The sequence below is a fragment of the Rhinatrema bivittatum genome, chromosome 1 (genome assembly GCF_901001135.1).
Source record: "Rhinatrema bivittatum chromosome 1, aRhiBiv1.1, whole genome shotgun sequence".
NCBI lineage: Eukaryota > Metazoa > Chordata > Amphibia > Gymnophiona > Rhinatrematidae > Rhinatrema > Rhinatrema bivittatum.
In genome coordinates, this window is record NC_042615.1 from 284,263,794 (window position 1) to 284,277,135 (window position 13,342).

The 13,342-nt window shown below is 46.2% G+C and overlaps 1 protein-coding gene across 1 annotated transcript in view; it reads left to right on the forward strand.

The window, feature by feature from the left end:
• Positions 1 to 13,342, forward strand: part of LOC115087992 (dedicator of cytokinesis protein 2-like) — a 1,829,205-nt gene that overhangs the window by 1,747,615 nt on the left and 68,248 nt on the right. Inside the window, exon 42 of the mRNA XM_029595813.1 lies at positions 9,763 to 9,844. Within this exon, the coding sequence (XP_029451673.1) occupies positions 9,763 to 9,844 (82 nt within the window). The remainder of the gene's footprint in view (positions 1 to 9,762; positions 9,845 to 13,342) is intronic.

Consider the following 13,342-nt stretch of genomic DNA (forward strand, 5'->3'; position numbering starts at 1 on the left):
TGAAAAGGCAGCACAGCAAATATTACACCAAGCCCTAAAACACCCATACACCTCCTATTAGGAAAACAGAACAAGTCAAGCTGCTATAGATCCCTACTCAGAAACTGCCTACACTAGCAAAATACCTTACCGCCATCACATATGCAGAACACATACATGCTCTCACAAAATACAGAATAAAGAACATAAAGTATAAAGTATAAAAGTGCAGACAATAACTGAATTCTAAACTGCAACAAGCCAGACTTTTTGTGCAGTGCAATAATGGAAAAATAGAAATATCACTAGGCCTCATAAAACATCAATCATAATAGTAAAACCATACTATTAAAAAGAATACATATTTCAAAAATAATTATTTCCAATAATTAAAAACTCATAAAATTTGTTAAAAATTTCCCAAACACCAATTAAATACTTCAAAACAGCAGACACATCAGATTTGTGTCTGCTGTTTTGAAATACTTTATTGGTGGTTGTGAAAGTAATTAAAATGAAATAGGATTTTAAAAAATCCCCCATTCTCCATACCTGGGAACTTTTGATTTCCAGTCACCTTGACATTTTCGTGGCTTAGTCAAATGGGGGGCCCTGTGGGGACAATGGACAAACTTTCTCCTTTCTTTCTCATATACATACACACACACACTCATAATACTCCATCTCTCTTTCTTTCTTTCTTTCTTTCATACTCTTACATGCTCACTCTCTGACACAGTTTTGCTTATTCTCATACATACACAAGCTCTCTCCCCACTCTCATATACACACATGCTTTCTCACACAAAGACACACATGCTCTTTCTCCCACACTCTCTCACATACACACGTGTTCTTTCTCGCCCACACCCATATTTTCTCACAGTCTCACATTCTGTCTCTTTCTCACACATATACACACTCTTTCCCACACACACACATATCCTCTCCCTCATACACACACAAATTCTCACTAAGGCTGAACCTCTCTCCTTCTTTGGGCTGCCAATGGGTTGGGGTTTGCTGATGGCCCTGTGCTGAATCTCACTTCTTTTCAGATTGCTGGCAGGTTGGAGTCTACTGACAGCCACACACCAGGCCTCACTTCTTCGAGCTGCTGATGGCCCTGCACCAGATCTCTTGTTCTTCAGCTGTGTGCATAGCCCTGGGCTCTTTGCCGGGCTCACTCAGTGGTAGCTATGCTATTGCATACACATCCATGTTCCAGGGCCCTACTGCAGTTGACTTGTCCTGGATCCCTCACTCTCCTAAGGTCAGCCCTGCCCCCTGACTTCTGACAGCCAGAAGCTCAATACCACTCACATAGTTGCAAGGTGGCCAAATGGAAGGAGTTTTTAAAAACTTCAAATCTCTTGTTTTTTTTCTTAGGAATGAAATAGAAACTGAAAACAAGAGAGAGAATCATATTTCTCTTTGCTATATTTATTGCCTGCCATAGTATATGGATAATCTAATTTGCTGGTGTGTCGCTGGTTATGACCAGCAAGTACACAGGTGAGGAAGGGTTCCTGAAGGAAAAAGCAAACTGAAATTACATACTATATATATGAATCTCTCAATTTTTGGAAATCCTCAGCTGCCAAAAATCGGTGGTCGCCCTGTGAATTTACTAATGATTGCCCCTGCTACCCCACTGTGGCTCCGTTGCTTTCAGTGGAGCTGATTTTGTGTTACCACAGCAACAGACAGGATGCTGCTGGACACCACAGATTGCCAGCACTTTATAGCAGTCTCAAGTGTGAGTGCCAGAAACACAAGTCTGTTTTCCAGGTTCCTCTGCTCCCTTCTGACTTCAAGGTTGGAGTTTGGACAACAAGCCCTTTCATGATCACCAGGTCCTCATGCACAGGGAAACATGGCCAGCTAATTAGTTTGCAGCACTGTTCCAATTTATAATTCATTTAGTGCCACTGTTCAAAACTGCTAGAACTACAGTCAGATCCAATTATTACACAATTTTGGAAGTGGTAACTGTGAAGCTTTAACAGGTAATTTAAAATTAACCTTGCCTATGCTGTTTTATAGCAACTGAGGTTCATCTGTAGTTCACAGGGAGTAAGAATCCTAATCAACAGGTCATGGGGGGTGCAGTCATCTTCAAACAGTTCACTTAGTTGAATCTTCTGCACCTGTGTACTTTTATCATGCATACATTGCAGGTAGTTTTCTTTCAAAATTCTCTAGTGTGGACGCAGTGGCCTAGCTAGAACTGATTTTTTGGCTGGGCCCAAGGTTGACATGGGTGGGGTCTGAGCCAGGGTAATTATATTGAAAAATAATGCTTTAGAGCAGGGGTGGGCAATTCCAGTCCTCGAGGGCCACAAACCTGTCGAGGTTTTAGGATATCCTAATGAATATGCATGACATAGATTTGCATACAACTGAGGCAGAGTGCATGCAAATCTCTCTCATGCATATTCATTAGGGATATCCTGAAAACCAGACTGGTTTGTGGCCCTCGAGGACCAGAACTGCCCACCCCTGCTTTAGAGTGCAGCTGAGAACAGATTTCTATTTATTTATTTATTTATTTGTTTGTTTATTTGCTTGGCATGGTGTATTACCTGTTTCCTCAACAAAGTCACCCAAAGCTACAGCTATTATACTTTTAATATTTTAAATTCAGTAACTTCAAGCACTTACCAATGCTAAATCATGCATTGGCCCCACTGAAAATTTTGGGACCTGCACTAAATCGTATTAATATTTAACCCACCTTTGTGAATAGGGGCTGTAGTATTTTTGTGACCCTGGGGTAGACAAGACATCTAAAACCCTTGAAAGATGTACTATAGTCATGAAATGTTGACAACCACTGCACACCCTCCTATTGCAAAGTGCAGAATAGAAAACAGAATAAATTAGACACAGAAACAACATGCCAACAGATGACCTGACCTTGGCTACACAAGCAAAAATAAAGAGAACCTCGCTAAATACAGAATAAGTGACTACAAATAGAAATAGAAATATGCAGACAAAAGCTCAACTGGAAACCCCCAAAAGCCAAATTCTTCCTGCAGTGCAACACCAGAAAAATAGAAACAGAAATGCATTTCTTTCTCTACTGTGCAAAATGCAAAGATATCAGCAGTGTACATTTTCCAAAACTGATGGAGAAAGTCAAACATGTCGCACAAAAGTATGAGCAGTAAAATACTCCTGGGAGAACATAGTATTCACTTTTATATACTGCCTTCCTCTCACAAAGGAAGCCTAAGATGATTTTCAATAAGAATATTAGTACAATAATAATCATAAAATATCTAAAAATACTTGAGCAGAATGTAATCTAACAAACACCATCTTTATTCTAAAAGCCCATCCATCCAGTACTACAAAAAAACCCAGAAAAAACAGTAGTTATAGCAATAAACTATGTTATATCCTGCCCCTAAGCCAGAAACATTATCTGTCAAGGTACAATATGGATCAGTGCCAGAACCTCGGATTTGTTCTTATTGTCCTTTCTTTAATTTGTAATTTTATTTTACTTTTATTACTATTATGTTATTTTTTCACAAATATTCCTTTTATTTTGAACACTTTTAGTATTGCTTTGGCAAAACATGTAGACATCGTCATGCCAGTCAATTTTCCTAAATCAGAATCTCTCTCAAATCTCAAACCCTGTCCCCAGCAGTCTCTCTCTCGATGCCCCCCTTCCTCTCATGATGTGTGAGAGAGAGATAGAAAGCTAGTGAGGAGGAGGGGGTGTTGAGATAAACATCTGAGGATGAATGTTGAGATGAGTCTACTTTCATGCCATATACTACTCATTCCTAGTCTCATCCCCAGTAGTCTCGCTCTGACCCTTCCCTGCTGCGCCCAGTAGTCTCACTCATCCATCAACCCCATTTCCATCTCTAGCAATCAAACACTCCACCCTCCTCCTCAGCAGTCTTGCCCTACACCCTTTCATACCCTCCTCCATGCCCAATAGTCTAGTTCTCACCCCCAGACCCTCATTTCCGACAGTCTTACTGTCATCCCTCTGGTCCCCACCCCTTTTCCCACCAGTCTCAGACCCCATTCCTCCTCCTCAGCAATCTTGCTCTCATCTCCAGACCCCTGTTGCCAGCTGTTGTGTTATCACCCCACCACCACCACCACTACCACCACGATACTGCATGTTACTGAGGCCACTGGTGCCACCTAGCTCCTTGTCATTAGCCCTGGGTGGCTGCTGGATGCTTGCTATTGGCAGCAGTATCTCGTCTACCCCATTTCAAATCTTGAACTGTCTAAGTTTCTGGGAGATTGTTAGCAATCCTGGGTGAACTGTGCTTTGGAGGGTTAAATACTATTTCATTGTAGCTCTTAATCTGATTTGAGTTTCTCACAACCTTTGGGCTCCCTCCCGATGCAGTCTTCACAAAGCATGGCCCTTGTCAGGAAACCGATGATTTCTTGATACAAACATTCCGGCTTGATGCTGATACATTGAATATTTTGCTTGCCTAAACATAATAAAACATTGAACTATATGGACATTATGAACCCTTTCTAGTGAAGCCAGACAGGAGTCACATTTTCTTTCCCCCCTTTGCTTCGAGTAATTTCACAGTCTTTAGCGTTGACCTTACCCTTCGCTGCCTGCCCCATGGCCTCCAGAGCACCTCATAGCATTCTTCTTCAGTAATGGATACTGATCAGCTTAAAGTGATCAGATCAGGCTTTGTTAGGTAGCGCTAGTCCCACTGTCTTGCAAAACATTCATTCTGTTTGGTTTTTACATTAGAAAGTTTAGGCTACTGTTAGAAACATAGAAACATAGAAATGACGATAGAAGAAGACCACATGGTCCATCCAGTCTGCCCAGCAAGTTTCACACTTTTTATTTTCTCATACTTATCTGTTACTATTGGCTCTTAGTAACCTTTTGGTTCTATTTCCCTTCCACCCCTACCATTAATGAGAGAGCAGTGTTGGAACTGCATCTAAGAGAAATATCTAGCTTAATTAGTTAGGGGTAGTAACCGCCGCAATAAGCAAGTTACACCCATGCTTATTTGTTTACCCAGACTAAATAATCCAGTCCTTGTTGGTTGTTGTCTGTATATAGATCCACTTTTCTTCATTCCCCCTGCCGTTGAAGCAGAGAGCTATGCTGGATATGCATTGAAAGTGAGGTATCAGACTTTCTCCCCTGCCGTTGAAGCAGAGAGCTATGCTGGATATGCATTGAAAGTGAAGTATTAGGCTTATTTGGTTTGGGGTAGTAGCCGCCGTAACAAGCAAGCTACTCCCCGCTTTTTTGTGAATGCAAATCCTTTTTTCCACATTTCCTCTTGTCATTGAAGCTTACAGCAATGTTGGAGTTGCATTAACCGTGTGTATGTTTATTGAATAAGGGTATTATCTCCAGGCAGTAGCCGTCATTTCCGCGAGCCACCCACTCTTCATTCACGTCCTCTAGACTTTATGGATCCACAGTGTTTAACAGAAATGAGCCAAATTTCTCATGCTTTTTGAATTATTTGAGCAGGAAGACATGTCTTTAAAAGTCACATGATTGGGAGGATGGATTTTGATTGGACTGGAAGCTGAGGAGGAAGAGGCTGAAGAGCACAAAGAAACTATTGCTGTGCAACTCATGGGCCTTGGCTAGGGACTTTGTATGCAAAGGTTAGACGGTGTTATACATAAAAGTTTGAGGAAGATAGCATCACACTTTCAATCTTTGCTCTGTCAGTGACTCCTTGTAAAATCTCCCACAAATCATTTTAGCTTTGTTTGTATCTCAGTTCATCCAAACAGTACCAGAGGAACAGAAACAACAATTGTAATACTGCTCCCTCTGGTCTGGAGGTGATACTGGCATACAGTCCTGATAATGCGCTATCAAGCCACTTACCCATGGTGTTGCGCTTGGGGGTTGACCCTTATCCTGGGGCAGAGGTGGAAGGCCTCCTGAAAGGGAACAGGAGGTAACTGCCCCCAGGGGGTGGAGCGCTGGAGGAGACAGAGGCTGTGAAGAGCTTCACCACTGGAAGCCCGAGGTCCCCCCAGGAGGAGCCCACAGGACCCGGGCCACTTGGACTTAGGTGGACCTCGCAGGGTCTCCTAGGAGAGTGAAAATCCGGCATGCCCACTGAGACAGGGGGAGCGCGATCGGGTTCAAAGGTGGCTGCTGGTTGGAACAGGAAGAACCAGAACAGAGTTGGTGATGACAAGGTGAGGAACAGAGCCAGAATCTGGAGACGAGGTCAGGCAGGCAAAGGTCAAGATCCAGAGGTCAGTCCAAGGAATGATCAGCAAAGCAGGGGTCAGGTACCGGAGGTCAGACGAGGTCAAAGGCAGGCTGCAGGCAGACAGGCAGGTCAGGAGCAAACTGAGGTCTTGAGGCAGGCGGCAGGCAGGTCAGGAGCAAGCTGAGGTCAGTACCAGTAAGACAGTCCGAGGGTACTACGTGGGTAGACAGACCAACACAGGAACAAGCAGGACGCAGGAACTAGGATGCAGGAACAAGTCAGGAACAGAACTGGAACAGAAGGATCCTGGAATGAGACTAGGAACAGGCAAGAGCAGGAACAAACGCAGAAGCAATCTTAGAACAAACCGACCCGATTGCCAAGGCAAGGAAGCATAGACAGGAACTTCCTTATATCGAGGCATTAATCAGGGCGCACCGCGGAGCTAAGACCCGCCCTTGGCCCTACATGAGTCCGGGTAGTCCGCACGTGCGTGTAGGGGTGTGGCTAACATGGCAGAGGATGCCGAGCCTCGGCGTGAGGCATGGCGTGCAGTGGAAGGCCCGGCAACTGCCGCCGCGGGATGCCGGAGCCTGGCAGGTCTGGCAACTACCACGAGGGAGGTCGTCTCAGGACCCGCTGTGGAACCATGAAGGTGAGCAGGTCCGTGCAGGGGACGGCCACGGGCAGGCCGGTTAACACATGGGGTAATGCCCTCCCAGTCTTTTTAATCTCCAGTCTAGCTATATTTTTCCTTTCTATCCTCAATCTGACTGCCTGATTCCTCTTGTGTTCTGCCTGGAATAGAGCAGAGAGAGACAGTGCTTATAATTGATCTGTTGCCCTTTATTTCTTGGTTGCTGTTGAAAACATGCTCTTCCATTTTAGATGAGGGCACACCCAGAACTTCCTTATTCACACTTATGACCAGGGACCTGCTTTTATAGTTGTCCTGCGATAAACACTGAAAAGTGGACACCCCAGTGAAAATACGGCTCTCGAGAAAATCCAGATAAGACACAGGGCCTCGCTCTGTTTCCCTCCTTCCCACAATACCCAGACCTCACCCCCACCTTCCCTGGTACTCAGTCCTAATGCCTCTTTCACCCCTACCACACTCCCCAATTCTCATTCCCCATTCTCCAATGAATCTCCAGGCCTTCTTGTCTCCCTATCCTGAGCTGCCAGGAGGAGAGCTTAGCCACATCTTCCTTTGTGTCAGCCACCTTTAGTCTCACGGTTTGAACCATGCTGTGCCCATAGTTTCACGAGACCTGTTGGCTTCTCAGTTCAAACTACCAGCCTGAAGTAAGATGGCAGAGGAAGCAGACACAGGAAAGTGCCACTCTATTCCTGCTGGTTGAGGGGAGGGATAGGGGAAAGAGTCCACTCTTCAGGGAGGAGGAACATTGAAGAAAGAAATACAAAAAAATATGCCCACTCCTCAAAAATAAAACCACTGGTAAGGCCTGCAATAAAACTGGATTCCTACTTATGACCGTTCCCCTTCTTCTGAGTCGCACTCTTAGGCATGACCAAGCTATGTACTGTGACTGACTCTCACACAGACCCAAAAAAAAATCCAGTCTGACATGACAGCCATTTTAGGAAGCAAATCCTCCTCGTATTACAACTAGATGAGATAAGTACCCGACAGTGAAATTTCTTGTCTCTGCATCATAATAACTTACAGCATATTCCAGTGTCTCAGATTTATGCCGTTTTCCTCAGAACCAGCATAAGGCTACTTATTAATTATGCAGCATCGAGAAGCAGAGTAACAGATATTAGCTGTCTCTCTTAGCCAAACAAGCACTTTAGTAGATAGTGAGAACCAATATCATAGAAAATCTATCAAAGCCTATGTCTTCAGAAACTACTAAACTGCACGGCACTTTGCAATCCCGACTGGAGATAACAGTAACGCTGTTTATTAGGGATGTGAATCATTTTTTGACGATTTAAAATATCGTCCGATATATTTTAAATCGTCAAAAATCGTTAGGGCCACGATACAATACCAATTCCCCCGATTTATCGTCAAAAAATCGTAAATCGGGGGAAGGGGGAGGGCAGGAAAACCGGCACACTAAAACCCCCTAAAACCCACCCCCGACCCTTTAAATTAAATCCCCCACCCTCCCGACCCCCCCCCCCCCAAATGCCTTAAATTACCCTGGGGTCCAGCGGCGGTCCATAGCTGAATCGGGGGAAGGGGGAGGGCAGGAAAACCGGCACACTAAATCCCCCTAAAACCCACCCCCGACCCTTTAAATGAAATCGGGGGAAGGGGGAGGGCAGGAAAACCGGCACACTAAATCCCCCTAAAACCCACCCCCGACCCCTTAAATTAAATCCCCCCAAATGCCTTAAAGTACCCTGGGGTCCAGCGGCGGTCCGAAACGGGCTCCTGCTGTTGAAGCGTGTTGTCTTCAGCCGGCGCCATTTTGCAAAATGGCCGCCGCAAAATGGCGGCGGCCATAGACCAACACGATTCGACCGCAGGAGGTCGCTTCCGGACCCCCGCTGGACTTTTGGCAAGTCTTGTGGGGGTCAGGAGGCCCCCCCAAGCTGGCCAAAAGTCTCTGGGGGTCCAGCGGGCGTCCGGGAGCGATCTCCTGCCGCGAATCGTTTTCCGTACGGAAAATGGCGCCGGCAGGAGATCGACTGCAGGAGGTCGTTCAGCGAGGGTTCCGGACCTCTGCTGAACGACCTCCTGCAGTCGATCTCCTGCCGGCGCCATTTTCCGTACGGAAAACGATTCGCAGCAGATCGCTCCCGGACGCCCGCTGGACCCCCAGAGACTTTTGGCCAGCTTGGGGGGGCCTCCTGACCCCCACAAGACTTGCCAAAAGTCCAGCGGGGGTCCGGAAGCGACCTCCTGCGTTCGAATCGTGTTGGTCTATGGCCGCCGTCATTTTGTGGTGGCCATTTTGCAAAATGGCGCCGGCTGAAGACAACACGCTTCAACAGCAGGAGCCCGTTTCGGACCGCCGCTGGACCCCAGGGTACTTTAAGGCATTTGGGGGGGGGGATTTAATTTAAAGGGTCGGGGGTGGGTTTTAGGGGGATTTAGTGTGCCGGTTTTCCTGCCCTCCCCCTTCCCCCGATTTAGCTATGGACCGCCGCTGGATCCCAGGGTAATTTAAGGCATTTGGGGGTGGGGGATTTAATTTAAAGGGTCGGGGGTGGGTTTTAGGGGGTTTTAGTGTGCCGGTTCATGATTTTCACGATATTCTAAACACCCAAACGGCAACGATACGATTCCCTCCCCCTCCCAGCCGAAATCGATCGTTAAGACGATCGAGGACACGATTCACATCTCTACTGTTTATACAGATTACACATCTTATTATTTTACTATCTCAAGATAATCCCAAAAGCCGCAATTATATGTGAGACGCTTTGTTAAGACACCTGCACGTATTTGTAGGGTACATAAAATGTCATGTCAGTCTTTCTTCCTCCGATCCCACCTTCCATGACCTTCCCTTAAGGGAGGTCACTTATTTCCAGGTGCCCTTCATGTCCAAGGTGGGTTTTTTTTTCCTTGACCTCTGCCTCTCAGATATCCAGTGCTTCACCGTGCAGCCGGTGCTGGAGGAGCAGGAGCGCTTCAAGAATAAATCTGTCCCCGAGCAGATTGTGAAGTACGTATGATCTCCTTCAGGTTCGCAGGAGTTGGGGGGGGGGGGTGGACTATATGTCAAGGAGGGAGTATGTCACGACAGAGATCTATCACAGCAATCACTGAGGGATCTAGCGCTGTCCTTTAATTACGTTCCTCTCTTTTCTTTTTTTTAGCCCCCCCCCCCCCCCCACACACCTCCCTTTTTGCTTTTAAGAAGATATTTCCTCCTCCTGCACAGAGACCCCGTGCTTGTGCAAGCCAGAAGGAAAACCTCCTTCAAGGCTGTGGTCTTTCATAGTCTTTGTCCAAAACCAGGGCTTAGTCCTGCCCTCCATAGCTGTCTGTCCTCCAGCCCTCAACCCTTTCCGCCCTATCCGTATACTCATGACTTCTGCAAAGTGCTTCACGACTGGGAAATTCTGCACACAATAATTTAAAATTCTGCCTACTTTATATTGGCCAAAATAACACAATATACATCGCAGTCTGAGTAATTAATGTAAAATGTAATCCAGAAAAGCTATTACTCAAAGATGCAGAGTTTTAAATATTTTCGGGAGAATTGCCCTCCACCCTCTTTCCCTACTCCTCTAGGAGCCAGACCCCTTTCACTCTGCCCTCTCAGACCCAGCTCCTTCACTTTCCACTTTCTCTCCCCTCTCCTTCCAGGTTCAACCCCTTCCACTCTATTTTTACCCCCCAGCCCTCCCAGAGTTTGACCCCTCTCATAGAGCCCCCATACATGCTCCCTCTGTCCCTCTCACACAGACACAACCGCTTACACAGGATCCCTCTGACTCTCTCTCCTCTCTTATACATGCCGCCCGCTAGAGGCTCCTCTGTTCCCTCTCTTATATACATACACCCTCATACAGACTCCCTCTGTCACTCTCTCAAACATATGCAACCTCATACAGATTCTCTCTTTCTCACACATTCGCAAACAGGTCCCTCTCTATCGGATACAGACCTTCACACAGGCTCCCTCTCTTGCACACATACCTTTACACCAGCTCTCTCTCTCTCACATACACTTTCACACACAGAGGCTCCCTCTCTATCTTTCTCTCTCTCACATACACACACATATTCCTTCACATAGGCTCCCTCTCTCACACAAACACACACCTCACTCACATACACAATTCCTCACTCACATTCACCCTTACTCATGCACACAGACTTACAATCTCTTACTCACATACAACCTCATATAGGCTCCCTCTCGCTGTATCTCACATACACACACACATACACACACACACACAAGCACCCTCATACACACACTTCCTGTCTCTCACATACAATAGGCTCACAGACTATCTCATTTTGTTGCAGGTGCAATGGGCTCGGCCTGCAGCTATCCTAAGTCTCTCTCTTCTCTCTCCTTCTGGTCCTAATCTTCAGCCATGAATGGGATGGGCTCCATGAGTGGCTTGCCAAGCCTCTTCAGTCTTTGGCCAGAAGGGGAATGGGCTCCACTTGTGGCCCACCAGGCTTCTTTGATCCTCGGCTGCAAGTGGGATAGCGTCTACTTGTGGCCCACCGTACATGTCCAGTCTTTGGCTGTGAGCAGAATGGACCCTGCTTGTGGCCCACCAGGCCCCTCTCTAAATTCTGCACAAAATATTAAAATTCTGCCTAGGAGGGGAATTTTGTGCTGCACAGAATTTTCCCAGGCGTAAGTCCTTGAATTACTGTTCACCTGTTTAGGGCTGGATTTACCTCTTTGGCACAATTAGGCATGGGGGGTATCTCATTCCAAGAATGTGGTGACCAGAGGGATTCTTACCCCCCCCCCCCCTCAGAATAAACACTGAGGTGAAAGAGCCACCACCTCCTCCATAGAGTGGCCCTTTCTCAAGCGCTACTCCTCCTGAGCAGCAGCATCCCATCAGATCCACTCCCTTAAAAGGTGCAGGGGCTGGACTGGCTGGGATTCTACAATGCTCCAGATACCGCTGGCGGCCTATGCCTTTAAGGAGGTAGTTCTGATGGGAAGGTGATGCTCAGGCTGAGCAGTAGTTGGAGGAAAGCGCCACCAGAATGGAGGAGGAGGCTCTTCTTTAAGCCCAAAGCACTTAAGTAGCTGCTTACACTGCCTAGTGAGAAGTCCAGGCTTGCAACTACATTCACCTTCCTTATATCTCTTCTGCGAGCTTATATTTAACACAAAACTAAAGCTATGGTAGACTCTGATTGTGGCCTTCTCACCTTGGAGTCTGGATTCCTTATGATCCACCTCATTTTCTTCAACCTTTTTACCCTCATCTCCCTTCCCTGTAGCCTTCTTGCTGTGTCTCCCTTCCCTTTACACACTTACGGGCTGATGCAATAAAGTTTGCCCAGCCTAGCACACGGGTTTATACACAATTGGGCACATGTTTTGAACGTGCTAGAATAGCACCCAATGTAGTAAGGAGATTGGTGCATCCAAAACGTGCGCCCTAACAAATAAGTAACCGATTGCGCCCATCACATGTAAATTTGATATAGATGAGGACATTAGCTATTACTAGGGATAAAAGTGAAAGGGCAATTTGCTTGATTCGGGGGCCCCCTGAATGAAACAACCCTTATTCATTGCATTTGTTTTAAATGAATGCATCAGACCTAGGCCTAGGCCTGAGGCTGGGTCCTCGCCTAGGGACTAAAAGAGTAGTTTCTCTTTGTATATGATTGGGGCAAGGCAACCAATCAGTTTACAGAGTGGCCTCCATCGCAGGCAGAAGAAATGGATAGAGATTTAATGGAGAATATTCACTAAATTGCTAGAAAAGAGGAGGTGCTATTGCTAGGGGATTTCAGTTTGCCAGATGTTGACTTTGACATCCCACTGCAATCTTTTCTACAAGCAGGGAGATCCTGGATTCTTTGCGGTTCTAAACATGTTTTTGCCTTCTTTCTACCCAACAGTACCTCTCTATCTCCTTTCTCACTCTCACTCTCATATCCTGCTTTCCATTTTTCTCTTTATGTTGCCATCTCCTCCTTTCCCTGTGTCTTTTTCATGTCACATTGTCTGTCTGACTCTCCTTCATTGCCTCTTTTAAGCACCATGGAGCTCCCTGATCCATGATATGGGTCTGGGGGAGCAGAATCTCCTGTCCTACCACAATTCCTCACCAGGAGAATGAAGAAGGGAGTCCTGCTGCCTGGCTCCATAAAGGATGCCAATCTCTAGTTTGACAACTGGTAAACAAAAAAGGAGCCCCTGACCTGCTTCCCCAGCTGCAGCCATCATGCCTTCCTACCCCTAAGCTAGGATCAAGACACCCAGTTGTGTGATCTGGTGCCTGCTGATTCAGGGAATGTATCTGAGGTAGCTTCTCTCAGATGGCTGTGGGCTGATGATTGAGGCACACATTGAAGGTCAAAGGTTGTTAGAATAAAGTGTATCTAGCTCGTGCATTGCCTTCTATTCTCCCTTGCTTTCTTCTCAGCATTTTTTTCCTCTCCTTTCTCATACTGCTCAGACTTTCATGATGTTACTCTGAATTGTATGCCCCTAGCCCCC